General features: G+C 43.2%; 6 protein-coding genes across 8 annotated transcripts; 4 read left to right on the top strand and 2 right to left on the bottom strand.

Annotated features, from left to right (window-relative positions):
- The first annotated feature begins 77 nt into the window (after positions 1-77).
- Positions 78-4,607, top strand: LOC108096380 (protein disulfide-isomerase). Its single transcript, XM_017197935.2, has 2 exons — positions 78-375; positions 2,809-4,607. The coding sequence occupies exons 1-2, from the start codon at positions 222-224 to the stop codon at positions 4,143-4,145; spliced, it is 1,491 nt and encodes a 496-aa protein (XP_017053424.1). The 5' UTR covers positions 78-221; the 3' UTR covers positions 4,146-4,607.
- Positions 4,608-5,356: 749 nt separating this feature from the next.
- LOC108096431 lies at positions 5,357-10,802 on the top strand. Its single transcript, XM_017198020.2, has 6 exons — positions 5,357-5,789; positions 5,934-6,212; positions 6,267-6,632; positions 7,067-7,397; positions 7,796-8,609; positions 8,674-10,802. Exons 2-6 carry the CDS (start codon positions 5,938-5,940, stop codon positions 10,485-10,487), a joined length of 3,600 nt encoding a protein of 1,199 aa, XP_017053509.1. The 5' UTR covers positions 5,357-5,789; positions 5,934-5,937; the 3' UTR covers positions 10,488-10,802.
- A 220-nt stretch (positions 10,803-11,022) lies between these two features.
- On the top strand, positions 11,023-14,735 carry LOC108096167. The gene is made up of 3 exons (XM_017197549.2): positions 11,023-11,050; positions 11,106-14,405; positions 14,545-14,735. Exons 1-3 carry the CDS (start codon positions 11,023-11,025, stop codon positions 14,733-14,735), a joined length of 3,519 nt encoding a protein of 1,172 aa, XP_017053038.2.
- A 49-nt stretch (positions 14,736-14,784) lies between these two features.
- LOC108096374 (centrosomal protein of 135 kDa) lies at positions 14,785-27,360 on the bottom strand. Of its 2 annotated transcripts, none has more exons than XM_043207789.1 (13): positions 27,170-27,360; positions 27,029-27,103; positions 26,683-26,809; positions 26,470-26,622; positions 24,950-26,351; positions 24,677-24,887; positions 24,501-24,616; positions 16,592-16,717; positions 16,291-16,444; positions 16,111-16,235; positions 15,680-15,947; positions 15,319-15,504; positions 14,785-15,052 (listed from the first exon to the last, which is right to left on the bottom strand). In XM_043207789.1, exons 1-13 carry the CDS (start codon positions 27,266-27,268, stop codon positions 14,891-14,893), a joined length of 3,204 nt encoding a protein of 1,067 aa, XP_043063724.1. In that variant the 5' UTR covers positions 27,269-27,360; the 3' UTR covers positions 14,785-14,890. The 2 variants fall into 2 exon arrangements, with proteins under 2 accessions (XP_043063724.1, XP_017053415.1); XM_017197926.1 differs by having other exon boundaries at positions 16,111-16,217.
- LOC108096375 lies at positions 17,165-24,270 on the top strand. Of its 2 annotated transcripts, XM_017197928.2 has the most exons (5): positions 17,166-17,973; positions 21,019-21,456; positions 22,746-23,083; positions 23,249-23,921; positions 24,149-24,270. In XM_017197928.2, the coding sequence occupies exons 2-5, from the start codon at positions 21,026-21,028 to the stop codon at positions 24,171-24,173; spliced, it is 1,467 nt and encodes a 488-aa protein (XP_017053417.1). In that variant the 5' UTR covers positions 17,166-17,973; positions 21,019-21,025; the 3' UTR covers positions 24,174-24,270. The 2 variants fall into 2 exon arrangements, with proteins under 2 accessions (XP_017053416.1, XP_017053417.1); XM_017197927.2 differs by having other exon boundaries at positions 17,165-17,973; positions 23,249-24,270.
- LOC108096376 (E3 ubiquitin-protein ligase RNF5) lies at positions 21,764-22,575 on the bottom strand. Its single transcript, XM_017197929.2, has one exon. The coding sequence runs from the start codon at positions 22,529-22,531 to the stop codon at positions 21,887-21,889; it is 645 nt and encodes a 214-aa protein (XP_017053418.1). The 5' UTR covers positions 22,532-22,575; the 3' UTR covers positions 21,764-21,886.
- Positions 27,361-27,487: the final 127 nt, after the last annotated feature.

Raw genomic sequence — 27,487 nt, 5'->3', positions numbered from 1 at the left:
TACAAGAAAGCGATTTAGAATCGAAGCATCGAAGTTTTTCCACCTCTACTAGAAAGTATATATATACCCCCGATCCAGACAAGTCTCATTTCGATTTTTTACTTGCAACCGGGCAAGTCCAGCGCAGTTCGAACTTCGAATTCCAATTTGGTTGGCGAGTGAGCTGCACCCACACAGGGCACACAAATCCAGTTGATAATAAGAAGACGCAAGTGCCCGCGATGAAGTTCCTGATCTGTGCACTTTTCCTGGCGGCGTCCTACGTGGCCGCTTCCGCCGAGGCGGAGGTCAAGGTTGAGGAGGGCGTTCTGGTGGCGACGGTGGACAACTTCAAGCAGCTGATTGCCGACAACGAGTTCGTGCTGGTCGAGTTCTGTAAGTACGGTCTGAGAATGGCCAAAAAAAACTGCACAAAAGTGCCGAAAATCGTTGTAAATTTCGAAATGACAGTGCCGGCCGCTAGTGGCCTCTCGCTCGCACTCTCTGATTCATGCAGCTTAGCGGCTACGTGGTCTTTCCAGGCGTCAGAGAAAATCTGTCTGCGTGGCAATTGTTGTTGACTGGAAATACGAAAAACTGAAGCCAGCGCAATTGCATAGTTTTTGGTCATCCATTTGAAAAAGTAGTTCCAGTCAGCGGTTTGGAAAATTTGTTTAGTGAATTTTCCTGCATTTTATCGTTTGTTTAACAGTTTTTATCTCTCGCGTCATCTTATGAGAGTAGGGAGAGTGGCAGAAGAGAGGGCTCTCTCGCACGAAAGTGTCATCTCTTTTCCTCACCTGTAGGTGCGAGCGAGAGAGGAGAGAACTGTAGAACTACTTGTTATTGTTGTCGCTTTAAACCTGATACTCTTTTAAATTATAAATGCCAAAGGAAACAAAATTGTGGGCAGCTTTATTTTCTTTATACGATTAACTTTTGTCGGCGTTTCTAGTTTTTTGTTCTAAGTTGGCGACTTCGGGGCGTGGCATATGTTTATCACACATCCGCTTTAGCAATCTCAGAATAAAAATATCTAATGAAACAAAAGGCGGCAGAAAGCCGTCGGGCAACTTTTAGTTCCTTCTTTCTCGAGAATATGGGTTACCTAAAAAATAACCTAAACCCACTTTTATTCACCATTTGCTTTCTATTCGGTTCTTATACTCACTTCAAATCTGGTTTCGGTCCCTTTTCCACGGCGGCCACGCAATGGAAAGTTCATTCAACTCTTTCTCTGCGCGTGCCTAACGGTGTTGAGCCGCCAGTGATGCTTAGCGCGAGCAACAGATTGCTAGTAAGCCGGAGAAAAGCTGAAAGGATATTTTAGAAATATATATTCCATAATTTTGATATATTTAGCTTTTTTATCTTGTTATATTTTACCTATTTGTATTAAGTGAAAATGTATTATTTAGGGTTATTAAATATTGTCACAAACTCCTGTACGGCTTCTCCCATTGTAACCACACATCTTCAATTGAGTTTTATGTTCTGCTAATGAGAACCTCAAAAAAATCGAATCCCATTATTATCTCTGAAAATTGAAAAACACTTGAAAGATAAGCCTAAATCAGTGATACAAAAAAGTCCCCCCATTTGGCCTTAAACCACAGATATGCTAGCTTGGCATCACTAGGCAGCTAACAATATGGCGGAATGTGTGGTTTGTTTATGCCAGCGTTTTCTCTTTATTTGTTTGATTAAAATTTGCACTTTTGTCGGTGTTGTTTTTTGTGTGGGATTTCTGTAGGTGACAACGTCAGCCAAGTCGATAATTGCCCGCTCATCCAAGGCGAAGTTCTTATCGGTGGGACTATAATGATGTTCTTTAAGGCGGAACCAATGCCAGGGCCACGTCAGCCGCAGCTATAACTAAATCGAAAGCCAGAAGCTGACGATAAGGCGTACTCTATATGTAAGATGGAATCTTAATCGTAGACGTTGTCAAGCCCGGCATTATGTCATCTGCCGGGACCCCCAGCTTTTATTTCGTTTTGTGTGCGTGGATGCGAATCAAATTGCAGCCGTGGCTTCTGAGGAGCTGCACTTGGGCAATGAGACTTCGACACGTGGAATTTGCATAATGGCAACATCTGGCGCAGGTTATATGGCCAGGTCCAGGGGGCCTTGCTCCAGATCCGTGGCAAATCTACCGCGGATAATTGTCGCTCCAAATTTAGAATTTTACACTTGGCTGATGGTCTTCCAGTGCGCGCCATTTAATTGCGTTTCCAAGTCGTTAATGTAAACAAAAGGGTTTTGCATCTTGAGAGGCAAAGGGATTTGAAAGGTTTCATTACATCAGAAGAATGAATAGGATTATTTAATATTCGCATTTACATTGAAACTTAGCCATTCCTATACAAATGAGTCCCTGTCGGTAGCAGAAGTTTTTGATAACTGAATAGATAACTTTTAGAAACCATGTGGAAGTTTTTTGTTTTATAATTTTTACTTACCATGGTTAGTTTTATTTTATAAGTTTTAATTTGTTTATCCAACTTTATTCTGCATATTAAACAAAATGCTACCTGTTTAACACAATTTATAATTTAATTGACAACAATTAAACTCACAAATTATAGATGAATCTTTAAATACTTTGTATGAATACAACATACGTGTGGGTCACACCATGTTGAACTCAACAAATTACTTTAGATCAATCTCGAAGCAATTATAGCGTAGCTTGACCAATCGTCATTAGCCTCCCAGATTAAAATGATATCATTAAATTATTAGAAACCGGTTAATAGATTGATCTACTAAAAAAAACTACTGGCCCTCCCTTTGCTGACTTTGATTTCTTTTTCTATTTTTTTCCAGACGCCCCATGGTGCGGACATTGCAAGGCTCTGGCTCCCGAGTACGCCAAGGCTGCCCAGCAGCTGGCCGAGAAGGAGTCGCCCATCAAGCTGGCTAAGGTCGATGCCACCGTCGAGGGTGAGCTGGCCGAGCAGTACGCCGTGCGCGGCTACCCCACTCTGAAGTTCTTCCGCAGCGGTGCTCCCGTGGAGTACAGCGGTGGCCGCCAGGCCGCTGACATCATCGCTTGGGTGACCAAGAAGACCGGCCCACCGGCCAAGGATCTGACCAGCGTCGCTGATGCCGAGCAGTTTCTTAAGGACAACGAGATCGCTATCATTGGATTCTTCAAGGATGCCGAGTCTGAGGAGGCCAAGACCTTTACCAAGGCCGCGAACGCACTGGACTCGTTCGTCTTTGGTGTGAGCAGCAATGCCGATGTAATTGCCAAGTACGAAGCTAAGGACAACGGCGTGATCCTGTTCAAGCCCTTCGACGACAAGAAATCTGTGTTCGAAGGTGAACTGACCGAGGAGAACCTGAAGAAGTTCGCTCAGGTGCAGTCGCTGCCCCTGATCGTTGACTTCAACCACGAGTCTGCTTCCAAGATCTTTGGTGGCTCGATCAAGTCCCATCTGCTGTTCTTCGTGTCGAGGGAGGCCGGCCACATCGAGAAGTACGTGGATCCCCTGAAGGAGATCGCCAAGAAGTACCGCGACGACATCCTGTTCGTGACCATCTCGTCCGACGAGGAGGACCACACCCGCATCTTCGAGTTCTTCGGCATGAACAAGGAGGAGGTGCCCACCATCCGTCTGATCAAGCTGGAGGAGGACATGGCCAAGTACAAGCCCGAGTCGAACGATCTGTCCGCCGAGACCATCGAGGCCTTCCTTAAGAAGTTCCTCGACGGCAAGCTAAAGCAGCACCTGCTTTCCCAGGAACTGCCTGAGGACTGGGACAAGAACCCCGTCAAGGTGCTGGTTTCCAGCAACTTTGAGAGCGTTGCCCTGGACAAGTCTAAGAGCGTTCTGGTTGAGTTCTACGCCCCGTGGTGCGGACACTGCAAGCAGCTGGCCCCCATCTACGACCAGCTGGCCGAGAAGTACAAGGACAACGAGGAGATTGTCATTGCCAAGATGGACTCCACCGCCAACGAGCTGGAGAGCATAAAGATCTCGTCTTTCCCCACCATTAAGTACTTCCGCAAGGAGGACAACAAGGTCATTGACTTCAATCTGGACAGGACCCTGGACGATTTCGTCAAGTTCCTCGATGCCAACGGTGAGGTCGCCGATTCTGAGCCCGTCGAGGAGACCGAGGAGGAAGAGGAGGCGCCCAAGAAGGACGAGTTGTAAATCCAACAACTACCACAGCCACACAAAAACACACATCTATACACACACGAAAATCCAACAACTATGAACAGCAACATCCGTGTAACAAAAACAAGCCACAACTAGCAACGTACATTCTGTAGTTTATTTGTAACGTTTCGGCGTTTGCTGGCGTCCAGAGTTTTCCCATCCGGCGGCTGAGTTTTTGTCAGTCGATTTGAATGGGATCAGCTGGTCGCCAGCACTGCCATCGAAGCATTTGCCCGCCCACGGTTTTTCATTCGCATACATACTTCCGTTGCTCGGTATTTATAATACACGTGCAACGCAGATTGCGTTAACTTAAAATTCAGTTTTAATGAAGAATGAACGAAAACGATAAATTTTAATATCTAATTCTTTAAGTTTTCTATTTTGGAATTTTTAGAATCATTGAAAGAACTGATTAAGAACGTAACAAATAAAGTTGGTAACAACATTAAATCCATGTCTACTGAATATATCGGGTTGGGAATAAAGTAAATGCTATATATTTTGATATAAAAAACAACTCAATTAGATTTTCAGAAAAATAAATCATATGTTGGCCGAATTTCTATTAAAATGTGTCCGTTGTGTTTTCATTCATTACCGTCTCAAGAAAAATATAATTACTACAAAAGAAAAACTAAATGAAAATGTAAAAAAAAGTAAATTGAAATTATTTTTACTTCTTTTGCTTAGTTTGATTTTACTACATTTTTGCGCTATAAAAATGGGATTTCCTTGTATTTATTTTACAAGGCCAGCAATTTTAAAAATAATAAAAATGTGAATTCTGCTTTAATCGATAGTGTTATAAATATCGATACTGATGTATAGGACTAACAGTAGTTTAGGTAGTGTTGTGTAACTCCTGAAATCGTATACTGTTCGTGAAATTCTAAGTTCCTGTTCACACAGTAGGTTTCAATAGGTAAAAAATTTAAAATAATATTTATGAAAATCAGTACCGCTTTAAAAAAGAAAGACACTTTTATGTGCTTACCTAAAACTTACACATCAATTTTATTTTTTATATGAGTAATTGGTATATGTTTGTATACCTCCTTATAAATTATTGATGAAAAAATAAATAGAATACAACAATCGTATTTAGTGGAATTCGGGACATTTTTTCTAATGCATAAACGCAGTATCGGCAACAGGACAACGATATCCAACACTGCCAAAAAAAGACGACATCTGCTCGTTTCGTTCCCACGTTGTCCTGAATCACGCATTAAGACAAAATCGCTAGAAGCTGTATTTAATAATTGTTCAAATTGCTGTGATATAATTTTAAAAAGTGGATTTAGGCAAGGCACGAAACCAAGGAAGAGATTATTTGTCGTATACAGTACTGAATATAAAAATTATTGAGTCCTCGAACTCAATATGAAGAGAGAAAACTCACGATATCTGATTAACCGCATCTGCGCACCGCATAAACGCAAAATTCATCCGACGAAGCTCTTAATCGGTATTGCTCCTGCTCAAAATACAAAAAAGATATATAAACAGTGCGCATATTACAAAGATAATATGTTCGGATCCGCTCAGGTGTGCAGTGCGTTAGTGTCTTGCCGAGGACCATCGAAATTTCGTGCGTAGAGTGTTTTTCTAGCAAAAATACACATTTTCATGGTAAGTCTTTCATTTTTGGTCTTTTCTTCTTCGGGACCCGCGACAGGGGCGCTGCTCCGACTTTCACTGCTAACGAGTTATATCGTTTCTGGTTTCAATTGCATTAATTTGCATCCATTTCGATTTGCAAATTTTTTTATGCAGCACCATGAGCTGTTTGGTCAGGAACCGAAAGCGGAATAGCGGTAGCACGCTGGACGAATTCGACAAGGTCAGCACTCTGGCAAATGCTGATGGAACGGAGTGTGTGTCACCGGACCCGGATCGGAATCGGGAAAGAGTTAGGGAGCCGGATATTAATGAACCCGAGCCGGAGTTTGGCCATCTAAGTGAGACGCGACGCAAGATTCATGATGCCATTGCAGCAATGAACGATGATAGCTTCGACAAGCGCATGGCCAGGTTGCTCATGCAATACGAGTGGTTAGTACATATGGTGTACATAGTCAGCAATAAATAATAAACATTAATTTTTAGTGCCATTCGGGAAGAGTTCGAGCGGGCTCAGTATTTGCCCGAGAAGTGCCGAAAACTTTCGAGAATCTTAATCGGTCTCACAAATGTCATCCACACCATGGTCCAGGGACGGACTCTTCAGCAGGACGAAGGTTATAGACAACGCATGTGCAACATCGTCGGCTTTTACATATCTTGCGAACTCTGTTCCGCCCAAGAGCCGGTGGAGAGCGAGGAGATCATCATCAATCGGATCAACAGCTGCCTGAAGCTCTACGTGGAGTACGGAGAAGGTGGCGCAGGCGTCCACCGAGAGCATGTGCTGCGCTCTCTGCTCGCTGCTCCAAAACTCTTCAACAGAGCCAGTATTTTGTCCATGCTTTACAGGTAATTATAAGGCTAGCAAATGGTTTCTATTTGCTTTGTTAATTTAAACTCGCATGTTATCTCCGGATCAAATGACACATGTGTAGTGTGCCATCTAAAAGCTTTAAACTTGTTTTTGGCCTTACCACTTTTTTGATTATTTTTTAAAGTCCATTAATATTTGCTAAGACATTAGTTAAGTTCAGAATTTTATTCCCATGTACACCATGCCAAAATAACATTCTAACATTATCCTATAACTATAATAAATAATTACTATAAAGCAATTAAAATTAAGTTTGAATACTCGAAATTCCTTTTTGATTCCGATCGAATTGTTTTCATATCTTATCTGAATTAGAAATTAGTCTTATCACAGGTATTAGGCTTATAATGACACTATAAATGCTTGTATACCCTTATAAAATCATGTTTTCCCCATTTTTACTCCGCAGTCGCCTCTTTCCTCATTGGTCGATGCCCAATATTATGATCCAAGCAGAACTGCCTGACAAACTTTACATCGAATACATACTCATATTCTACTACTGGCAACGTCTGGAATCGGATGAGTCGGTCAAGGAGCGAATCGTGGAGTTTGCCGAAAAGTTCATGAGACCCTCTAGATCTCTGGCCTTAAAAAGTGTCTATGCCCACTACTTGCCTAAGTTTACAGATCCGATTACGGCCACGCGTACCATATTGAACCATCTGCGGATAAGCAGCTGCACCAGTTTGCATGTGGTTAGCAAAGTGGACAATCGACCGCAACAGTCAAACGAAGTGGTAAGTTTCAGTTTTTTTCTGATGCGTTTTTAATTATCACCAGAAATTAGCAACACAGTAAGGAAAAGTTCAGTTTGGTTTCCTTTAATTTGATCGTGCTTGCATGAATTCTTAGCATTGACAAGTATTAAAACTCATTGCAAGCATTTAAAATAGTTATACTTACTGTGTTGCTCTTCTTGGCTAACTATGATGTCTTAGTAAAAGGTCTGATTCGGATAAGCGAGTTTGGCAGAAGCCACTGCCGGCGCAGTTAGTCGCGTGACAGGTGGTGGCCGGCTTTATTTCACTGTCCCAAAATGACTTCAACCTCAGCTGAGTGCCTATAAACACAAACCTCCTTATACACATTGTTTTTCCAGTTTGTAATATATTTTGTTGAACTTTCGCCCCCGCAGGTACTAAGCTCCGATGATGAAGACAGTTGCCCGATGTGGGACATATCGGGTACGCCGCCATCCGTGCTGAACAATCATCCGCCCGTTTTTCTCCAGAATCTCTGCCAAAATGCGCGCCAGTTGGAGCCGTGCAAGCGGGCCAATGCTCTCTTCAGCGGCATCGACAACTCCATTGAAATCGTTGAGCTACGCGACTCGGACGACGACGTGGAAATGTTCTCCGTGAACTTTAATGTGCCTGCCAATGTGGATGGTATTATCTCAAACTCCAACTCCAACGATTCGGCGAATCAAACAACGACAACGATCCTCGGCGAGGACGATTCCGTGCCCGTCACCCGCATCTATCCCAGCAACCTGCGCACCTACGAAAGGGCCTTGCCGCCACCCGCCACCTACACAGTGCCGCGCATTGTGAACAGCTACAGCTGTCGCCGGGATAGCCTTCATTTGGTGTCGACCACAGCGCCGCATTTGGTCGATCAGTGTGTTCAAACGTTTGAGGACGAGGAGCAGGATCTAATTGAAGGGGATCAATATCCCAGTGCCCACAGTCAGGGCTTCTTCCCGCGAAGCAGCAGTGCCAGCGTCGCCAGCGGACAACTCACTCCGATAATCCACTGCCGGCAAACTTCTAGTCAGAACAGCAACTGCAGTGATTCGTCACTGCTTAAGAAACAGGTTACCTTCTGTCCACGGCATCTGGGAGCCACTGCCTCGAACTTCAAGGCCAGTCTATCCAAGAAGCCAGCCATCAAGCAGTACATAACAAAGTCCCCGGCAAACGGTTTAGGATCTCAACTCTGGAAAGCAGGTAAGGCAAAAACATGTTAACATGTTTGAAATTATAATAAATATATCGAATACGTTGTTTGCAGAGCATCAGAAGGCCAGTGCGAAAATGTTTGCCAAGCTGGACGCCAAGATCAAGGCCAGAAATGAAGCCATAAATGTCGCTGCTAGCCAACTAACACCCACAACAAGCAATGCCTCCAGTGGTACACCCACCAAGATCTCGGCCACGCCCAACCGCAATCGGGCAACGCCGCGCGGGCAAAGAGTGGGCTTGCCCACGCCGCCAGCTTCAACGCACAGCTCAAGCAGTCCCTGCCAGAATCAAAGTGCAACCACCGACAATCACAGCGATTGGGGCTTCAGTCGTCGCTTTTTCGCCAAGGCTGCTGGCGATGAAGTGAGCTACTACAACCAGCTGCTAACCCAGCAGCGTGAGAATATCCGCCGTCGCAGGTTAAACAACAAAAAGAAAAAGACTGTAAAAGCAAAGAAACCGGTGCAGAAGGAGCTGGATCACCAGAATCTGATCAAGCAGGCCACGAAGCGACGCCGTGAGCTACGCTACCTTAACGCCCAGAAAAGAAACGAGATCGAGAATTTGGAACAGAATCTGTCCACCATTCGGAAATCTGCGCCGCGAAATTTGCCAATAATAAGACTGAAACGGTTTAATCTCAAGAAAACGGATGAAACGCCCAAGAGCAAGAGCAAAGAGAATATCGAAAGGGCGGATATCAAACAGAAGTTACAGGAAAAACCTACCCCAGAGAAAAAGAAAAAGAAAACGAGAAAGAAGAAGCCTCGAAAAGAGCGACAAAAGCAGCCTGAGAACATTGTTCAAATGGAGGAAGTGAAGACTTTAGTTTCTTCGCGAATTGTAAACGATGAAACAGAGCCAGTTAAAGAAAGCCATAGGCTTCAAGAGCAAAGTAAGCACGAGCAAGAGCACGATATAGAGCATCAACAATTTCTGGAAGAGCAGCTTCTCCAGGAACAATATCAACTGGAGATGGACCAGCAAAAGCAGGGGGAAGTGCAGCAGGTAGAGGAGGAGGCGCAACTACTGGAGGATGAACCGAAGGCAAATGTTGAAGATGAAAGCCAGTCAAAGGATCAGCCACCTGAGGTAGAGAATCCACAAGAAGTTGAGAGTCAAATGCTGGCTGAGAGAGAAACAAATCATCCAGAGGATACGCTATCGGAAGAGGAAGAACCACCTCATGACGATGACCGTGAGCTGGAGGAGGAGCAACTCCAAAAGAATGAAGAGAGACGGCAATCAGAAATTCACCCGCAGATTGAAAATGAAATCGAGCCAGCACTATCACGCCAAAAACCTAAGCGAAGGCGGCGTGTTAAGCGCACCCCTTGGACGCACACAAAGAACAAGCTGAAGAAGCAGAGACTTCTGGCTGACTCCATGGAATTCGAAGCAGATTCTGGACTGGAAACCGCATCTATACAACCCGAGCCAGCTCCAGATGAAGATCCAGCAGCAAGTGAAGAGTCATCTTCAGTTATTGAGCCTGCTCCAGTTGAAGAACAAACTTCAGTTGATGAACCAACTGCAGTTGAGGAATCAACTGCAATTGAGGAATCAACTCCAGTTGGAAAACCAACCAAGCCAGTTTCAGCTGCCGATCCAGAACCTGCCTTCGAGTTCGACCAGGACATGGTGCCCGAGGTGGGCAATGAACTGGAGATAGCTGCCCCCATACGTTCGCCGGAGAACGAGGACAGCAATTCGATGCTCTCGCCATCCCACAACCTCGAACTGGTGACCAGTCATGTGCCGGTGTACTTGCTCAACGGCGAGAGCCGCGATGTCAGCACGCCGCTGTCCACCAGCTCGTTCAGTGGCAGCGGATCGGAGCCATATGCCACATCGAAGGATTAGATTAGAGTAGAAAGCCCACCACCAAAACCCAGTTGGAGTTCCAGTTGCCGATCCCATCACAACGATCTTGGCGTGTAATAGTATTTATAATTTTTCTTTTTTTTTGAAGAGGAGACGCCTGTAAAACTGTTGATGCACTTGAAATACTTAGGTTTATTGTAGTTAATTAGAAATTGTTGAAAGTTACTATTTTAATTTTAACATCATTATTTGCAATACACAATTCCCTCTAAAGTCAACGCGTACCAAATCCCCGGCATTATTTATGTCAATTTAAAAAATAAAATGAAATTACTAGTGTATATTGTGCGTAAAAAATCGAAAGCAAAAAGTGTTTTAATGTGGTATTGGTAGTATTAGAATAGAATTAAGCTTTTTCCAATCATTAAAGAAAAGAATTTGGGAGCCTTGCTTAAAAAAATGTTTAGTATCAATGGGAAAAGCATACAAGGTGATCATAGAAAGCTGTCTATGACAGCTCATCTAATATATTTTGTATGAATTTGTTGATAATAAGCCCGCTTGAAAGCCTCATATGGAGAATAAAGACAAACACGACAAAGGTAGGCAAAACAACAAAATGTTTACTGAAAGGCTGTAAAATAAACATTTCCACAGGTCATAGCATTATTTTGGAACGGAAGGAACGCGTTTCCTTCGAGGGACGGCAAAGGATCTACATCAAGAGCAAACCTAAACCGGTTAGGGAACTTTACCGCCATCCATCGGTGCGACCTTCCGGTCCCGCCACGAAGCAACCGAAAGCCAAGGAATCGTCCTCCTCGGAGGGCAATGAGAAAATTCAGCGAACCCTCCAGCAGGTGAACAGCCTGAACCGGAAGATCGAACATGAGATAGACAAGTTAAAGCACTTCCACGACTATATCCTCAAAGGCAAAGAGATTAGGACCACATCGAGGAGCTCGCAGATGGCGGATACTAGGAACATGACATGGAGCCATAGTTTGGAGGCCAATCAAGCCAAAGTCAGTCCCCTGGCTTTAAATAGAAGTCCGGTATCTGGTTTCGCAAAGGACTTTTTAGGATCCCCCAAATCGGAGGGAAAGTCACCGAAATGTCGCACTATTGCCGTAAAGTCTTCTCCAACCACGGATTCTCGAGATCTTAGCCAAAGAGCATGTGGTGGCTGCTGTTACGGAAACTACCAATGTTGCCATCGAAACTGCCTCTATCATTCCAGGAGCCCCTGCAACTGCATCTGCCACACAAGAGGAAACCAAGATTGCTGCGGTTTTAATTATTATAGTGGTGATATGTCACCTCAACAGAATATGCAGTTTGTCATGCCTCGTCAAACTGTTGGAAGAAAGGCCACTGATCTGAACACCGAGGAGATTTGCCGCGCTCGGGGTTCCAACTCGATAAAAGAACGTACTGCATCACCAAATAATCAAAAAGAGTCATCATCACCAACTCGAACACGGGATAAAAAGTGTTTAGACAGGAATAGAAAAACTACAACTTTAAGGAAATTGGAAAGGATGACAAACCGGGATGCTAAGAATATTGACTCCGCCTCAATGAAGCAATATAACATGAAAAAAGAAAATCAATCTTTAGAAGATTGTCAGCCAGAAAGCACTAAAGTGAAATCGGAAGAATTAGTGAGCGACGAATTAGTTTCCCCAAAAGAGGTGAGTAGTAAAGCTTCACCAACTAAATTTGCCGATGAAGACCACACGGATGAAAAGAAGGCTCAAATGTATGAGGAATATTTCAATATGTATCAAAAGGTGCACTGCAAAAGCGAAAATCTAGGCCAAACGGACGTGGATGCAATTCCCACGTACTCAAGGATACCACTTGATGATACAGAATGCACGACGCAACTCGAACAAAAACCATCTTATAGTCCAAATAGAAATAATTTTACGGATTCAGATAGGAAGGAATGCCAGGATTTTAAGGAAGATCAAAAAGGTGAAATATTCGAAGAAGACAAGTGTTTTTGCCAAGTTGATCAAAATAGCGACCAAAATAGTCCTGATGAAGACAAACAACTTAAAGAAAATTGTTGCTGTGATGAGTTCAATGGTGGTTCCTTATCACCTAGCACCTCTCCAGGATCAGGTCCCGATGGTTATTATCAAGGCAAAAGACCAGGTTTATTTAATACGGAAGATTTCTATAAAGAAGAAATGTACAGATCCCCTGGAAGTCTCCCAACTAATTGCGATTATTCGAGGCAGAAAGAACAGTCGGCTAAAGATAGGTACTTCTACGATTCTACTCCTGTGGCTCCATGGAATTATACCAAACCAATTAAAATAAATAGGTATACAAATCATTATAAAAAGGATACAACCATAACAGATATGAATCCTCATCAATCCAAATCAATCAGATCTAAAGATACAAAGTTAAAGACGGTAAAAAAGGAGTGTCGGGAGGTATCAAAACAGCAAATCTTTTTGCAACAAGCATCGAATGACGTAAGTAAATTAGAGGCTCACCCTTATCCGCGCTCGATTTCTGCTTATAGTACGAAAAGCACCAGTTATGCCTCATTGCCATCGCAACTAATGAAAGCTGCTGCAGTGAGGCAGGTTCAAAAAGAGGCCCAAACAGAGACTCCAAGTCGGCAGGAAACTCCCACGCAAACTGAGACGCAACCCTCGTTCGAGAAGGCTGCCCAAGTTTGCCTGGAACAACAGAGAAGTTTTCGAGGGCAACCAACCCCACCAGGAGCAAAATTTTCACCTCATGAAGTCTCGTCGCACAATGAAAGTGCTGAAACTTTATTTAAAAACGTACACTACACACAGAATGAAAAAGACGGAAACATGCAAGAAAATCTTAGAGATACTTCTCCAAGCGCACCAAGAATATTAAAGAAGTCATCATATGATTCACCGAGTCCTAAAATGATGGAAGATTCGTATAGACAAGCCGGCCAAAGCCCTCATAAAGAATATTATAGTAACATTTCATCTTTAGAAGCCCGAGGTCAAAGTCCCAATGGAATCTATCCGCTAAATCCTCCGCCTTCGGGTTTGCACTCCAAACAAAGTCCTGTATCCGGACAGTTTAGTCCTAGAAGGATAAAAGATTCGATCATACTAGCCAGCCAAAGCCCTCATGAAGAGTATTATAGTAACATATCTTTAGATGATCGAGGTCAAAGTCCCAATGGAATCTATCCGCTAAATCATCCGCCTTCGGGTTTGCACTCCAATCAAAGTCCTGAATCCGGACAGTATAGTCCTAGAAGGATAAAGGATTCGATCATACTAGCCAGCCAAAGCCCTCATGAAGAGTATTATAGTAACATATCTTTAGATGATCGAGGTCAAAGTCCCAATGGAATCTATCCGCTAAATCATCCGCCTTCGGGTTTGCACTCCAATCAAAGTCCAAGCCACTCTTTAAATGCCCGAGGTCAAAGTCCCAATGGAAACTATCCACTCAACCATCCGCCTTCGAGTTTGCACTCCAATCGAAGTCCAAGCCCAGCCAAGTCCAATCAGAAACAAATTCCTTACACGAGTGGAAATCGGGAGCATTTCCAAACTCAGAGTGATAGTGAGTCCTTCGGGGAACCTCATATCCCATACCAAAATTGTCATCATCAAATCGAGCCGAGATATATTACGACTCGACCTGAATATCACCAGTCAAACAAAAGTAATCAGGTTTGTAATCATCGATGCCCAAGGTCGTGTTTACATTCCCCCAGAAATTACACACGCATCGAAAACCGGGATGATCCTGTTTTGGAGACTATTTGCGAGAAGCGCACACGAAGAGTCACCTTCGAAAACGATTGTGGGGATCTGACCAAGGAGGAACACGTGCAGGAAACCTGTCATAGTCAGATCGATTGGGAACGGGCCGCCAAATATCACCTGATCGATCAAAGCGATGGGCCGGATAATACAGATGATAATCATACCTGCAGTGAGTTACTAACTTATTTATCTATAAAGAGGGTAAAACTAGTTTTATTTATAATCTATTAATTATAACATCTATAAAAAGTTAAATGGTTTAAATACTCATAAACAATATAAATCACATTAAATATATATGTTTGCAGGATCCAGCAGTTCGGCGGATCACACCTGCATCGAATCCAACTGCGATGACGAGGACTTTGCCAGTTGCGATGAGGGGCACTCCCAGAGAAATTTCGGTAGGGTGCCCTCTTTCAATGCCTGTCCCTGTATGTACCAGACGTATGTCAACCTGGCAGCCATGTGCCAACAGGAAGGTCGCTTCATTCAGTGAGAGTCCTTTTCCGAGATTATCGCTGCCAGCGTTGCAACCATTTTTTATATTCAGTTCTGACAACATTTCTTATATTTTTACAATTTCGATATCCCAGCAAAACATTAAATTTGAGTTAACATACAAACAAGTTACAAGATTTGTCAAATAAAGCATTACAAAGTCGTTGATGGCACTCGAGGACTAACTGCGCGCGTCCTGGCTTGGTTGTAACGATCCTCGGTGAGATTCCGCCGCAGATCGCGGACTTGCTGCTCGAATTCGGTGGCCAAGTTCTCCTGGTGTCTACAGCGAGCTCGCTCTTCCTGCAGTTGATCCTGTTTGGGGGAAAGAATAGAACATTTGTTTTGGATAAGAAAATTTTTTAATAAATTATTGCAGTTAAAAATGTATATATTTTCATTGTTTCATTAATAATAAACCAGTTAATTTACTTATACTTTGTTTAAGTTCAAACTTCAACATTATTAAACTTTCTTGAGTAATATTGTTATCGACTTGTCGGCCTATTTTTAACCAATTGCAAATGGGATTCCCCATGAATGCAAAAATAAAGTGGTTGCCCTTTATGATCAATACTCACCAAAGTTTGTTGAAGTTGACGTTGCAGTCGATCCATTTCGTTTTTGGCCCTGATGTCATCGTCATCCTGACGCTGTTGATCATTATGCAAGCGGCCCAGCATCTGATCAGTGGTTTCTGTGGTAATCTGATTGAGGGCCGAGCTCTGCTGGAGTTCATCGCGCAATTTTTCACATTGTTTTTCCAGCTGCATTACAAATAATATTGTAATAAATATAGTAAATGGATAGAAGCTACTCACAATCACATATTTTAAGCGGATAGTTAGTAAGAGTAGAGTTAGATAGCGAAGTGGACTACAGCGAAGATTTCTAGCTAGGATAGAGATACTGATACTGATCAGGACCTGAGCTAAAGCTCACCTTTTTACGGATTTCATTAACTTCGTTGAGCTCCGCATTGAGCTTGCTCTTTTCCACGTCGAGTTTGTCGCACAGCTCCTTGCGAGCCTCGAGATCCACCTTCTGGACACGCAGATCATCGCGGGCGTTCTCCAGTTCCCGCTCCAGGCATCTCAACGAGGCGCGAGCGGCGGTCAGTTGCACCTCCATATCGTCCAGGGCGCCTTGGCGGCAATGCAACTGATCCTTCAGGCTGCGCACCTCGCACTCCAGCTCGCAGATCTGTCGTCTGTGTTTAAAATAGTTAACATATAAATGTAGTACTCTTCATTTTGTAAGGAGTTAGGTTATTGAAATAATAATATGAAATCCAATTGTTGCTTAAAACTTAAGAATTATTAATAGATATTTTTAGAGTCCCTTCCCAATGCTTAACTTAGGTAAAACCTCACCTGAACTCAGCTGCTTCGCACTCCAGACTCTGGTTATTTCCCTCCAGCGTCGCCTGATCTTGGGTCAGGCAGTGATAATGATCCAGCATCTCATCGCGCTCCTTTTCCTTTAATTTAGAGAGCATCTGTATGCCAACTCGAGTACTTGGACTTAGGCACTAATCTTAGGAATTTAGTTACCTTCTGGGTGAGCAGATCCTCGGCCTTCTTCACCTCCTGGACGTATTTGTGCAGCTGCTGCTTCATATTGGCCACCTGCTTCTCCGAATCCGTCAGCTTATTTTGCAATGTCCTGGCTTCCACTTGGGCATCGCTCAATTTGTCCATCAGATGGCTGTGAGGCAACAAATTATGTGGTTACAATATGTTTGTTGGAAAACCATAAAAAAAACCGCCCTAATGATCGGGGAAGAAAAAGATTTGCCCCAGCGCGGAAGCAGTTCTATGATAGCTTCACCTCGCTAATGGCTTTTTTGCTCACCGATTCTCTGATATTGCCTCATCGCGACTGGCTTTGAGTGCCACAATCTGCTGCCGCAGCGTTTTACTTTCAGTGGAGGTCTCCGTCAGTTCTGAATCGCGCTGCCGGTTCCTGTTGGTCAGTTTGCTGGAAAAAAGAAAGAGCGGGCCAAATCAATTGGAATCAATGTTTCAGGCGTAGCGCAATCAATGCCACTGCCCGCCGTCAGAACCTGACCCTCTTCCGATGGCCATAAAGAGGGGGTCAGTCGGCTCACAAAGGCACTGAGAGAAAAAAGGTTTAACCTTTAAACGGAAATCCCCTTAATAATTTGTATAATGCTTCAGCAGATAACCTCGAATTTTTGATAGAAAAGTTCGTTCACACGCAAATAAACAAAAATATGTATTGCAAATACAAGAGCTCTAAAATTTTTTGAATTTGAACAAAATATTTATTGCTGATAAAAAAAATATTTTGTATATTATTCTTTAAATCTTATATCATATAACATATAAACATGCAAAAAACTGATGTATTTGATTGTACAAAAAATGGTAAGACCATTAAATGTATTATTTTCTAAATTGCGAAAGTTGTTTTCAAGTATTTAAATAAAATAATATGCCATTAAAATGTGTAGGTAATAAGTACCTTCCTTCAGGTGAAGATTAAATAAATTATAAATAAAGATCTTGAATCGCGGTGCACGGAATGGTGGCCAAGAGTGTCTAGCATAACTACAGATGCCAGGCACGTAGCCACACACATCCGCACTTGGCCAGAAGCTCAAGAACACACGGCAGTCAACAGAGGCAGTCAAAGTCGCCATCGCCATAGCCATAGCCATCGCCGTATCCACCGTCGTCCGTCAGTCAGTCATTAAGGCTAAACAAAGTTCAAATACCCGTCACTGTCGCTGACGCAGAACTCAGTTCAGCTCGGCTCAGTTCGGCTCAGATGGCTAAGATGGCTAAGAGAGTGGCCGAGACAACCACTGACATTTCGTTGTTACCTTTTTGGCCAAAGTGGTTAACACATTTACACAAAACTGGGCTCTGTTGTGCCTCACCTTTGCGGCTCCGTGTGGAAGAGCGGATATGCCAAGAGCGTTAAGAGCTGGCTCAAACAAAAAAAACCTGGCTCAGACGTTTCTTACCTGCCCAAGCGAACGGACGCCGCGATCGCTTGGTTTCTGATTCGTTTGATCTGTGCAGTCGGTCGGTTGTCGGTGGTCGGTGGTCAATAGTCGATTCTGCCCTAGGGAACCGTCTCAATTTAAGGCAAAGTGTAGCGAATATTTGTGTTTTTGTTATTGTGCGTGATTGACGAAACCAAATCAAAACAAATTGAGACCTCAGCAAGCAACCAGTTTGGTTATTATAACAACGAAGTTGCAAAAGGTGCGATCGCAAATGAGGGGCGGGATAATCCCAAGAAAGCCAGAATAAACTCAACGTTGAAGAGGAAACCGAGAACATTTGCTCGAGTTAATTCTTAGTAGTCCAGTCCTCTGTTTTATGAAAGAAATGAATTTATAAATTAAATATAAAACCCTAAAAAATCAAAGGAGAGAAGAGAAGTTAATAAAATCTTTGTAATTTAAAATTACATATGAAAATTTCATAAAATAAAATTTTTTGGAATATCTAATATCGAATCAAATCAGTTTTAATGCACAACAGTCAGGAGAATCGGATTATAAATAAGTTTAGTGATCTTATATGGGTAAAACATGACTTCATAAATAAGGTTATTATGACTCCACGGTTTAATAGACTCTTTTCAATAGCAATTATTTCTTACGTCTTAAGCTCATAAACTCTATAAACGAAATGATGTTGATTAATAATAGCAAATGTTATAAAAGGTGGAGACACCAATAAAATAAGGGGCTACAATCTCAAAATCGGATCAATAGGCCCAGCAAAAGAAGAAAACCGGAATAAAAATAAATCAAATAAGTGAGAGTGAAATAAAAGTGTAAAAAGGAAATGAATTTGGTTTGGGTCATAATTTGTAAGCGTTTTTACATTAAATTATGAACTCATTTTCGCTTTAATAAGGTTTACAAAGCCAACCAAATAAATCAAGTTTATGTTTAAATCAAGCAACCGCTTACGTGATCTTAATGAAATTGGGCCAAAAAGTTGCACAAAAAACAAGAACTAAAACTAAGACAGATTGTACAAAACACTATACAAATAAACCTACATGTTGACCTTTAAATAAAAACCCCTGTTGAAATACTTAAAAAGTTGAAATGCAGTTCTTGTGCTTAAAAAAAATAAATTAAGGTTGAGTAGTCCCAAAAAAAGGAGTATAAATCGTCATAAAAAAATCTAATAAATAATTTAAAGAAATAACCTGGAGCAAGAAAGAGCTCAACCCGCCAAAATGATTTATATAAAGCGATCAAATTAAATCCAGTTTTGTGTGTTAACACAATGGGCTTACGAAAGGTGCGAAATCGAGTGAAGTAAATGGGCCGGAGAATCCCAAGAAAGCCAGAATCAAATGTTGAAGTAGACCGGCTGGCTGGCTGTAATCCTCAGCAGTTAAGAAAAAAAACGTTAAAAGAAAACCAGTTGCCAATGCTACAATGCAGATACTAGCTAACTGAGCGGCTCAAACGGGCCACAAATCACGCAACTTGCAGCGCCCAAAAAGTGTGGCACCTTTCGTGTCCGGCGGCGTGATCGCTTCGCTGGCTGTTGCTGCTGCTGCTGCCACATGTTTCATCATCTGCTGCTGCCGCCGGTTGCGCCGGTTACATAAGAAGGCCTCTCGATTATGACCACCAGCTGAAAAAAGAGCAGAAGATTTCTGACCAACGATCGGCGGCGGCTGAGACGCAAAAGAAGTCAAGATAAATGGGTATTTGGGTCATGGTTAACCGCGCGCGAACCGTTTACTCGTTTTCAGTGTTTTGGTTTTTGGTTTTTGGGGTTTTTGGCCGTTTTTCTTTTTTTGTTGGTGGTCCGTTCGGTGGTGTCCGGTCAACATGATAATCAGCTGCCCCAAAGGGTTGGCTAATTCGAATTGGACCCGCTTTAAAGCCCTCCGCTTCGGCGGTGAATTGATTTTTAAACAGCAACGGCGACAATGGAAAAGTCATCTATCATCCGGTTTAATGAGAGCTTCCTCCCCCGAAATCTTTGCAAAAGCAAAGGGAAAAACAAGAAAGGAAGCTAGCTTCGGCAAGCCGAAGCTTATATACCCTTGCAGTCATCAAACAAATCGAACAAAATACATAAAGGCTAACAACCTCGAAGCTATGTCGACTTTTCTATTAATTTTCCATATTTTCGACTGTTGTTCATATGGCAGCTATATGATATAGTTGTTCGATTTTCATGAAATTTTTTTCTCGGTTCAAGGGTAGTTCATAAAGTCGATATTGTAAAAATCATGCTCGTGGAATAAAAAACAACAACGTTATGATTATTTTGCCATTATTTCTATATATATTTTTTGATCTTTCCTATGACAGCTATATGATAGGGTTATCCGATTTTGATAAAATTTAATCCGAAATTTAATAACCGCTAGAAAACGCCATCTTAAAGAATTCAAGTCGATCTGATCAAAAACAACGGCGTAATAATTTTTTATCCTTTATTTTTTTGACCTCTTGTATGGGAGCTATCCGATATAGTCGGCCGATCCGGCTCGTTCCGACTTATATACTGCGTGCAATAACTACACAACTTTTGGAAAAGTTTCAACGCGATAGCTTTAAAACTGAGAGACTAGTTTACATAGAAACCGACAGGAGGACAGACGGACAGACGGACAGACGGACAGACAGACAGACGGACAGACGGACAGACGGACAGACGTACATACATATTTCGATTCAGATGGTGATGCTGATCAAGAATATATATACTTTATGGGGTCTGAGGTGTCTCCTTCACTGCGTTGCAAACTTCTGACTGAAATTATAATACCCTTTGCTCTGCAAGGGTATAATAATCAAAAACGAAAATCTTTAACTTAAACTTAATAAAACTTAATGACTAAATTTCGCATTATTTGGTTTCCCTTGCACGAAACGTCAATGGCTAATTTTGGGCAAACAACTCAAAATAAATGACCCTCAAAAAAGGCATAACCTATTGATTATGGTTCAACATAATATGCAGATTAATAATAAGGCTATAATAATAATAAAAGTATGGGTTTTGACAACATACAACTTAAAGCTGTTTTATGTCGATCATTTTTAAGATACAAACACCTATTTCCAAAAAGGAGTCAGTGATCAGATTCCAAGAAATTTTAGTTAAAGATCAATACATTTTTCCTTTCCTTTTTTTCAAAAATTTTGCAGATTAAACTTTTTTTTTATAATTAAAAACAAGATTTTTTTCTTGTAACAAAATTAATTGAGAACAGTATTTGTTAATTTTAACATTATAAACCCAATATCTTTATTTTTTCAGGTTCATAATGAGACGACGCAAAGTGCTCATCTGCTGGGCTGCTCTGCAGGCGGGCAGCTCCATCCTCACCTGCCTGCTCCTCCTGCTGACCACCGGTCACAATCCGCGCCAGGTGGCGGCCGGAATTGTGCCACCCCCATGGAGTGATCCCTCAAAGAATCCCTGCGCCAGTATGTCTGGTGGCTGGCAGTTACTCTACTGGGCGCCACTAAAGAAGTGCTTCAAGATCTTCACCCTTGGCTATCCGTGTCCGGAAACCATGGAGCTCAGTCCCACAGCTGTCAGTGCCAAGCGAAAGGATCTCCCGGCGGCCGAGTGCCGCTGTCCTCCGGGAACAGCACTCAGTCCGCTGGCCAACAACGTTTGCTATAAGTTGTACGAGAGGGGACCCTGCCAACCCGAGGAGTACTTCCAACCCATGCCGGATCAGACCAAGAGGTGAGATCAGTTCTTGACCCCTAAAATAAGACCTAAGACCCTATTAAAATGGCAGTGACATGTTCTTATTTTCACTTCCTAAAGGTTATGATTACTACTTTTAAATACAACTTTCATTTTCCAAATTGAGAAATAGAGAAAGTTCTAATGCACTTGATCGGTAAAACAAGAAATTTGTTTAAATATATATAATATATAAATAAATATGGTTGTGCACCTACTCATACTTGTTATAAACGCTGCCTTAACTTTAACCAGATCTAATTTAACTCTTTCTTGGCTTGTCAACAAAATGAAATACAGTTTATAATTATTTATTTATAAACTTTTAATGAAATGTAAAAATTGCACTGAACATAATTTATAAAACCCCCGACTTTTGTTCAATTTTACCAATTTTTGTACAGATTATGTGGATTACCTAAGCTTCCTAGACGAAAATTAGCCAACCAATGAGCACAAAGGCCATGTAGAGAAAAAAGTTGGGTAGTTGTGGATTGTTCGGGTTCTGTTCTCCATCGATATCATTGCCACCAAGTTGTGCAGCGACTAAATTCAATGTTGATGCTAAGAAGCCGAACGGAAACCCAAGGCCGAAGGTCACGTGAAAACCCCGAGCAAATGCATATAGGGTCTCTAAGTCTTCTTCCGGTTCTGGTTCCGTCCAGTGTCCGGTGGGACGTGGCGGAATTTCGTCTCGAGGATCCTCCTGCCGCTTACTGTTTCGCCCGTACAGCGGTATTACCTTATACTCATCCACGGCCGACTTGCAAACGGGGCACAATTTGCGTTGCGGTTGCGTCAAAAGCCACTGGTGCAAACACGGCCAGCAGAACAGGTGACCGCACATGGTGACCACCGCATCCTGTGCCGTGTCCAGGCAAATGTTGCAGTCGTACAGCGTGATGTCCTTGGGCTCCATTCCCTTGTCACCGGTGCTACGTATGGGTTCTGATCCCGGTATCAAATCCGAAGTGTTCCTGTCATCGCCCATCAAGAAATCAAAGGTGTTGCGTGTGTCTCCTGCTGAATTCAATAAAACTAGCGTTCCCTTCTCAACTAAATCCTCTGACATTGTTTCTGATGTGTGACGCGTCCAGGCAATTTTGGCATGGCCTACGTGTCCCCACAAACTCTATAAGTTAGTTGGAACCAAAGTTTATTAAACAAGAACCCATTCTGTTTAATCTTAATCTTAAAAGCTTTCCTCTTGAGTAGAAGTTACTGAAACAAGGATAAATATTCTTTTAAGACCTGCCTAAAATTTAGTGTATTTTGATCCTTTTCAGATCCGGTAATCGATGGGGCACTTGCAAGCGACCACTCCATTGTCCGGAGGACAAGATCTTCTGGCCGAGGGACAACAAATGCTATGCGAGGCATGCCAAAGGACCTTGCAGTCGGGGAAAACTGCTCGTCCGAAACGAGGACGGACTGGCCGAATGCCGCTGCGAGAACGAGGGCGAGCTGTCCTCGTTCTTTTATCCGGCCGAGGAGTCCTGCTACGAGCACTACACCAAAGGACCCTGCTCGACGCCGGGTCACATCTTCTTGCCAGGCGGCCGATGCGACTGCCAGCGGCACCTGCCGCACTATCATGCTCCGCAGCAAATGTGCTACGAGCTGGGTAGGATTGGGTTACGGTTAAGGGAATCACTGAGGGAATACAACGCATCTAAGGCAGTATTCTAATAATATAATATAATATTATAATTATCTGCCTTAGAAAAGTCCTATTATATAGCAACTCTCAATTTTTCCTTATCATATACAATGTTTTTATTTTTTACAGATACTCCTGGTCCCTGTCCACCTGGGCACATCTTCCGCATACCCGACGATGTCCAGGAGACGACTGGCAGTACCCTGCAGCTGCTGCCGCGCGCAAAGTGCCAGTGCAAGGAGGGCTATGTTCCCTGGAGCGACGGCATCTGCTATCGCTTGTACACCCGGGGTCCTTGCGGCGCCAACGAGTTCCTGGTCAACGGGACCAGCTGTGTGCGCAACTTTTGCGGCAAGAACCGCCTGTACTTCCCGGCGGAGGACTCCTGCTACAGGATCGGATCTCAAGGCCCCTGCGCCCTGCATCAGGTCGTGATCTTCGACTTCACGGCCCGGCCGTCCATCGATGGCATCTCGTACAACGGCATGTGCGGCTGTTCCGGCGTGCTAACCAATCTGGACCAGCAGTGCTCGGGCGAGGGTGCCGATAGGGAGCAGAACATATGCGAGTCCACGCCCGGCATGGTGGAGATCAATGGCCAGTGCCACAAGCTGTACAGCCGAGGACCCTGCGGGGCGGGCCAGTGGCTGGAGCCGCTGAAAACGCAATCATCGAACGGCACTTCGATGATCTTGGCCCATGCCAGCCGGGCCAAGTGCGTCTGCCGACCGGGCTACACGCCCGCCGAGGCCGATCAGCGCGGCCTGAGCAACTGCAGCGCACCGAGCGTCAGCCTGGCGAGGTATTTAACCAACGAGCGTCTCAACTCGAAGTTCCTCAATGATCTGCATCTTGTTGGGGCCACCTGAGTGGTTACCCCCATCTTCAAGCTATCCTCCTTCGCATGCCTACCTGTTTCCCTCTGTTTCTACACGTTTTCCCCCTGTGATTTCTGTGTGTTGCATGCTGCGTGTTATTCTTTCGATCCGATCACTTGTTATTCAATTAACCATTTTGTTTTATTTTTAGGTGGTTTTTAGAAATATTCGGTTAACGTGTTCGATAGGAAGAGATTGTGCCATGAATGTATTACATCGACTTATGTACGAGTCTTATTTAAGGAAACTCCCAATAAGGCAAAATAAAAAATTGTAAAAGACTAATCCAATAATTAAAACTCAAACTTGTACCTTAATTAAACTTTTTCAGGATATTAAATATTAATGCTTATTGATGTCCTTGAGCTTAAAAAAGGATTTGACTAGCAGCATTATAAAACTTTTTATAAATTTCCAAGCATTAAAAAGTATCAATTTGCTGGTAGTCGAAAAATATGTCTTCGGTTTAAGGCAGGCCAAGTTTAAAATAATGCAACACTTACCGCACTTGTTCCTCCAATTCCTTGACGTTTTGCTCCAAAGCATTTCGTTTCTCTTTGCAATCCTTAAGTTCATACTCCAGTTTATAAGCTCGCTCAGTTTTGCTGTCCAGCTGGTGCTAATGAACAAGAAACGCTACAGTTAATATCTTTTATAAACTCGTAAAAATTAAATATACCAGTAGCGTATCCTTTTCATGTTCCAACGAAATGTAGGTCTGTCGCAGAGCTCCAATATCCGTGCGCAGCTGAGTCACCTCGTTACGATTGGATTCCCGGCTTGAGTCCAAGGTGCTGGCCCTTACATCCGCAGATTGCCGTTGACGCTCGGCAACCAAAAGTTTACTTTGATAATCCGCTATGATGCGTTCATTTTGATCGTTGAGCATGCTGAAATGACAAAAATATGTATGAAGTTTAAGTGAATTTAATAGTTATTTATATTAATTTACGTTATCTGACTATTCTCCGTCTTTAGCTGATCGATTTCGGTCTGCATGGTGGCCACGCGCTGTCTCATTTGAACCAGATCCTCCTTGAGCAGCGCTAGATTTGTCTCGGCTGGCAATCGAGCCGAATTGAGTTCCCGATTATCTCTTTCCATCTGCCGCAATCGATCGTTGAGCTCTTCGTTGCGCAGGCGTAGAGCTTGCAGCTCCTCGGCGTGAAGTTGAACAGTGCAGAGTTGCTTCTCCCTTAGAGTGTCTCGCTCGCAGCGAACTCGTTCGAGCTCTGACCTAGCACAATCCCGTTCCCGCTCCACCCTGGCAATGGCGGCCTGGACGCAGTCACTACGGTTGCTATTGGCAGTTGATGCACTGGACGAAGCTGTAGCCGGCGGAAGAGTTTCATACTGCACACACTTTTGCGGCGAAAACTGCAGTTTTCCCCCAGGGAACAACTCAGTTCGAAGGGCCCGCAATTCGTCATCTTTCGATTTAATTTGTGAGTGCAGGAAGGCAATCTCCGACTCCGAACCAGACTTGCTCATTAGTCGCAGGTACTCCTTTTGGAAGAAGTCCCTTTCGGATGTCAGGCGTATCTTCTCCTCGTCCAGGTTCACAGTGCTATGTTGGTTCTTATCCTTGAGCTCCTTTTGCAGCTCCAAAATCTTGGCCTGCATTTTATGCAGCTTCTTCTTGTGCTTCTCGTTAGTGGCCTCCAGTTCCTCTTCGCGGCGAGTGAGTTGATTCAAGCGCTCATTTAAATTGCGTTTGTCACTTGGAATGCATGCATATCCACCAGTCAATCGTTGATCCTTGCCTTTTTGCAGATGCTTCAGTTCCAATTGTAGCTGTCTAACTTCCAACTCCTTGGCATCAATCTCCGCATTGGCCTGCTGTTCGACCTGCAGTGCAGCCTCCTTCAGTTCCTCCAGCTGCGTTTGGAGCTTCCTTTTCTCGTCCTCGGAAGCCAGAGCTCGTTGCATGGCATCGTGCATCTTGTCCTGGAAATCGCGCACCTGCAACATCAGATCGCTCTTTTCGTGCTGCAGCAAATCAATGTCCTGGGAGAGGGCGCCCACTTCCTTGTAGCAGCAATCCTTGGCCAAAGCTGCCGGCGGTCGTCCTCCTGCTAGCATATCATTTAACCGAATGATCTCTCGATTTCTGGCCTCCACTTTGCGTTTGTAGAATTCCAGTTGTTCTCCAGCTGAAGTGAGATCGTTCTGCAGCTTGTCCAGCTCCTCCTGTCCACTGGTTTGGGTGACTGTCACACCATCCTTGGTGGTTGTTGTCGTCTTTTGGAACACCCCTGCATTGCATTTTGTGCACTTAAGGGCGGAAATGCCGGTGCCCAGTACAGTGGGTAGAACATTACCGGAACGCACTGTACTTATGAAGGGTTTCTTGTCTGAAATTAAGGATATAGATGTCAGAGTGCTAAGAATACAAAAGTTCAAAAATAATAGGTAGTCCCCTTATAAAGTAATACATATTCAGTCCAATAATGGACAGGTTTGTCGACCTACTTTGACGGCTTATCCCAGTTGGAACTTTTTTGGCCGTTGTTGATAAAACCATTTGCTTGGAAAGCAAAGCATCCAGTTGGCTTTGAAGTCCATCATTGTGGCTCTGTAAGTGCTGCTTGTCCGTCTCCAGGTTTCGAATTTTGCGTTCAGATTCTGCAAAACGGTATTGAGGATATTAGCAATAGGTAAGAGGGAGAACCCAATCGCACTTACCGCACAGGCGCAGCTCATAGTCCTCTCGGTCCCTTAAAAACTGCAAATGGAGTTCATTACACTCGGCCAGCAGGCGAGAATTATCGCACTTGTACGGTTCGACGCCCAGCTCCCAACAGGTTTTCTCCTGCCAAAAGGGAAAGCCACAACAAATAGGTGTGCTTAGCAACCAATTAAGGCACAACATAAAAACAGAAAAACGTGGGCTTTTTAAAGTTTATATACGAACATACATACAGATATGGACAGATAGCTTATATGAGAGTTAAAGGCAAAGCGCTACTTTTGATAATTTAAACAAGGGTATAGAAAAAGGCCAAAGTCAAACGTCTAATGGCTCACCCACCTCGAGTAATTCGGCAACCTTCTTTTTCGTATCTCTTAGACATTCAGTGGTCTTGATCAAGTCACCAAAAATCGCCTACAATAAGAGTTAACATGTTAACCCAAAAAATAAATTTATATTCTATATAAATATGCATATTACCTGGACAAGTGGAATGGCCAAAACGGGAAGTGTCTGGGTGAAACCCATGATGTCCAGTTTGCAGCGGAGGTCCTTAAAGTCCCCATCATTGATATTCATGGGTAAACACTGGAAATTAGTGAAAAACTCTCTACAACGCAATAAATAAACAAAATTTTAATGCGCCAAGAGTCAAACATACAGCTAGAGATGCGTTTATTACATACGATTGTATCGATAAGTTTAGTGCTTTAATATGGGAACCACTATCGATTCCTTATTTGCGATATTAATCAAAGCAGAACTCTGCTTACTTCTTAAGCCTGTAAGAAAGTTAGC

This window comes from Drosophila ficusphila, unplaced genomic scaffold (genome assembly GCF_018152265.1).
Source record: "Drosophila ficusphila isolate 14025-0441.05 unplaced genomic scaffold, ASM1815226v1 contig_106, whole genome shotgun sequence".
NCBI classification, from domain to species: domain Eukaryota; kingdom Metazoa; phylum Arthropoda; class Insecta; order Diptera; family Drosophilidae; genus Drosophila; species Drosophila ficusphila.
This window is presented reverse-complemented; position numbering and strand designations above follow the sequence as displayed.

What these genes read in the sequence shown, in the direction of transcription:
- LOC108096380 (XM_017197935.2), top strand. Translation starts at nt 222, where the DNA reads ATGAAGTTCCTGATCTGTGCACTTTTCCTGGCGGCGTCCTACGTGGCC. An exon ending in GTTCGTGCTGGTCGAGTTCT is followed by an intron (nt 376 to 2,808) that starts GTAAGTACGGTC and finishes ATTTTTTTCCAG; the next exon opens with ACGCCCCATGGTGCGGACAT.
- LOC108096431 (XM_017198020.2), top strand. Translation starts at nt 5,938, where the DNA reads ATGAGCTGTTTGGTCAGGAACCGAAAGCGGAATAGCGGTAGCACGCTG. An exon ending in TTGCTCATGCAATACGAGTG is followed by an intron (nt 6,213 to 6,266) that starts GTTAGTACATAT and finishes ATTAATTTTTAG; the next exon opens with TGCCATTCGGGAAGAGTTCG. An exon ending in ATCTCAACTCTGGAAAGCAG is followed by an intron (nt 8,610 to 8,673) that starts GTAAGGCAAAAA and finishes CGTTGTTTGCAG; the next exon opens with AGCATCAGAAGGCCAGTGCG.
- LOC108096167 (XM_017197549.2), top strand. Translation starts at nt 11,023, where the DNA reads ATGGAGAATAAAGACAAACACGACAAAG. An exon ending in TAAAGACAAACACGACAAAG is followed by an intron (nt 11,051 to 11,105) that starts GTAGGCAAAACA and finishes ACATTTCCACAG; the next exon opens with GTCATAGCATTATTTTGGAA. An exon ending in AGATGATAATCATACCTGCA is followed by an intron (nt 14,406 to 14,544) that starts GTGAGTTACTAA and finishes ATATGTTTGCAG; the next exon opens with GATCCAGCAGTTCGGCGGAT.
- LOC108096375 (XM_017197927.2), top strand. Translation starts at nt 21,026, where the DNA reads ATGAGACGACGCAAAGTGCTCATCTGCTGGGCTGCTCTGCAGGCGGGC. An exon ending in ATGCCGGATCAGACCAAGAG is followed by an intron (nt 21,457 to 22,745) that starts GTGAGATCAGTT and finishes GATCCTTTTCAG; the next exon opens with ATCCGGTAATCGATGGGGCA. An exon ending in GCAAATGTGCTACGAGCTGG is followed by an intron (nt 23,084 to 23,248) that starts GTAGGATTGGGT and finishes TATTTTTTACAG; the next exon opens with ATACTCCTGGTCCCTGTCCA.
- LOC108096376 (XM_017197929.2), bottom strand. Translation starts at nt 22,531, where the DNA reads ATGTCAGAGGATTTAGTTGAGAAGGGAACGCTAGTTTTATTGAATTCA.
- LOC108096374 (XM_043207789.1), bottom strand. Translation starts at nt 27,268, where the DNA reads ATGAATATCAATGATGGGGACTTTAAGGACCTCCGCTGCAAACTGGAC. An exon ending in CTATGAGCTGCGCCTGTGCG is followed by an intron (nt 26,623 to 26,682) that starts GTAAGTGCGATT and finishes ACCGTTTTGCAG; the next exon opens with AATCTGAACGCAAAATTCGA. An exon ending in GTCAACTTCAACAAACTTTG is followed by an intron (nt 15,053 to 15,318) that starts GTGAGTATTGAT and finishes TCCCCCAAACAG; the next exon opens with GATCAACTGCAGGAAGAGCG.